The 2,494-nt window shown below is 36.1% G+C and overlaps 1 protein-coding gene across 1 annotated transcript in view; it reads right to left on the reverse strand.

Moving 5' to 3' along the window:
* The window catches only part of slc39a14 (solute carrier family 39 member 14), a gene marked incomplete in the record, with an annotated part of 30,209 nt that overhangs the window by 9,845 nt on the left and 17,870 nt on the right, over window positions 1-2,494 (reverse strand). Inside the window, 1 exon segment of the mRNA XM_014019705.1 lies at window positions 1,538-1,660. Within this exon segment, the coding sequence (XP_013875159.1) occupies window positions 1,538-1,660 (123 nt within the window).

Here is a 2,494-nt window from a genome sequence, read left to right on the forward strand (position 1 = left end):
ACTAACTAACCAACCAACTAACTAAATAACCAACTAACCAACCAACCAACTAACCAACCAACTAACTAAATAACCAACTAACCAACCAACTAACTAAATAACCAACTAACCAACCAACTAACCAACTAACCAACAAACCAACTAACTAACCAACTAACCAACCAACCAACCAACCAACTAACCAACCACCCAACCAACTTACCAACTAACTAACTAACCAACTAACTAACTAACCAACTAAATAATCAACCAACTAAATAACCAACTAACCAACCAACTAACCAACTAAATAACCAACTAACTAACCAACCAACTAACTAACCAACCAAATAACCAACCAACTAACTAACTAACCAACTAACCAACTAAATAATAAACCAACTAACCAACTAACTAACCAACCAACTAACCAACTAAATAACCAACTAACTAACCAACCAACTAACTAATCAACCAAATAACCAACCAACTAACTAAATAACCAACTAACTAACCAACCAACTAACCAACTAAATAACCAACCAACCAACTAACCAACCAACTAACTAAATAACCAACTAACCAACCAACTAACTAACCAACCAACTAACCAACCAACTAACTAAATAACCAACTAACCAACCAACTAACTAAATAGCCAACTAACTAACCAACTAACTAACTAACCAACTAACCAACAAACCAACTAACTAACCAACTAACCAACCAACCAGCCTGGCTGGGCTACGGCTTATTTTTCACAGGAACTACTAAAGGCCCGGTCACACTAGACAACTTATGCCAAATTATGAACATTTTAAAGACGTCTACATTGAAAATGGAATTGAAAAAAATCAACAGGAAGCTTCTTTTTTGTGTGTACATAATGTAATTTGAACAAATTGATTAAATTTATAACTTTTATTAGCAATTTAGACATAAAATATGTTTCATAAGTTGGCATAAGTTGACTAGTGTGACAGGGCCTTAAGAGAAGCTGCTTGTCGACATACTGAGTTAATTAATCCTTTCAGAAATATTCCACCTATTCTATCACGTGTCTCCACTACAAGACGCTTTTAATTTTCTCACAGTCGTATTAAAAGAAATCCCAAATCAGACTTTAATACTTTCTCACAACTTTTGTTGTCGTCATTTTGCAGGTGAAGCTAAGCAGCAGACTGTAAACAGGTGACGTTAGGGACCATGATGTGCCGTAAACTGCCCACAGTTAATGTGAAACTGATCAATTTGAAGAAAAATTAATAAATAAAAATTGTTTAATCAGTTCACACGGCTCAAAATAAATTGTTTCAGTTAACTAAAATGTTTTTTTCAGTTTCAGTTTTGTTTATTTAGTTAGTTTTAGTTCACTGTAATAACCCTGGACCAGAGAGGATCTGTGATCCCTGAGTTCTGTTCCCAGAAAACCTCTGAAGGCGACGATGCTGTGGAGATCAGAACGTTGCCCTGTCACCTTGGACCGAGAAGAGCTCACCTGCACCCCAGGTGTTTCACACTCAGCTGTGAACCGCCCATCATCACAATGTAAACTCACCCCATGCTTCTGTTTAAGGAGGACCTTCAGGACCTTTTCCGTGAAGAAGAAGAGGTAGAAGCCCCCGAAGACCACCGCAGATTTGGACACGTAGAAGTCCACCTTCGGGTCAAAGCCAAAGGCCTGCGGTGCAGACAGAAAGCCAGGTAAGTAACAGAAATGTTGCTGTGTTACATTCAGGAATGCTAATAAAAAGCTAATTTTAAATAAGGACTAAATAAACTGTTAAAGTAATGGTCAGTTGGGACGGAACGTGTCTCTGAAGCTGTGCAAATATTTAAGAAAGGGCCTGACTCTAAAAGACAAACGCTGCTTTTTGTGAACAAACAGGTGTGATGAAGAAACACCTTCCAGCTCTAAGGTGTACAACGTCTTTTATACTCATTATTGTTGCTGTTTTTATACAATGGATTACACAACAGCTTTGTGCAGCAGTAATCTTGGGTGTGTTAATCTCACTCTAACCAAACCCTCCCTAAACGTTAAATATAAACCTGATGTATTTAATTATTAAAGGTATAACCATTATTTAAACTGAGTTTCATTAAATGAACAAATTCAAACTTTATCTTTTTATTTATATTTTCATGTTTTCTACTTCTTCTTCTGTTATTTTTAATGTGTAAGCCCTTTTAGTATAGAAATCCATAAGTTAGCACTCTTATTGTCTTGTTTTCAGATCAGTATTACAGTAAATGTGACCCTCATAGTGAGACCAGAGACCAGCAGGACCTGAAACCTGAACCCAGGACTCATCTGAGCCTTAAAGGGATCCATGATTAGTTGTAATGTTAGACTTTATGTGATAAACATTTATTTTAACTGTAAAATAAAGACTGTAAAAATACTCTAGGCTGTTTAGTTTTGTAAATTTTTAAAAATATATTTTAACACAGACTGAGCCATTTTATTTCCACACAAAGCATTCTGGGTATATGATGACGTAGATAGGTCATC

The sequence above is a fragment of the Austrofundulus limnaeus genome, unplaced genomic scaffold (assembly GCF_001266775.1).
Source record: "Austrofundulus limnaeus strain Quisiro unplaced genomic scaffold, Austrofundulus_limnaeus-1.0 Scaffold226, whole genome shotgun sequence".
Lineage (NCBI taxonomy): Eukaryota > Metazoa > Chordata > Actinopteri > Cyprinodontiformes > Rivulidae > Austrofundulus > Austrofundulus limnaeus.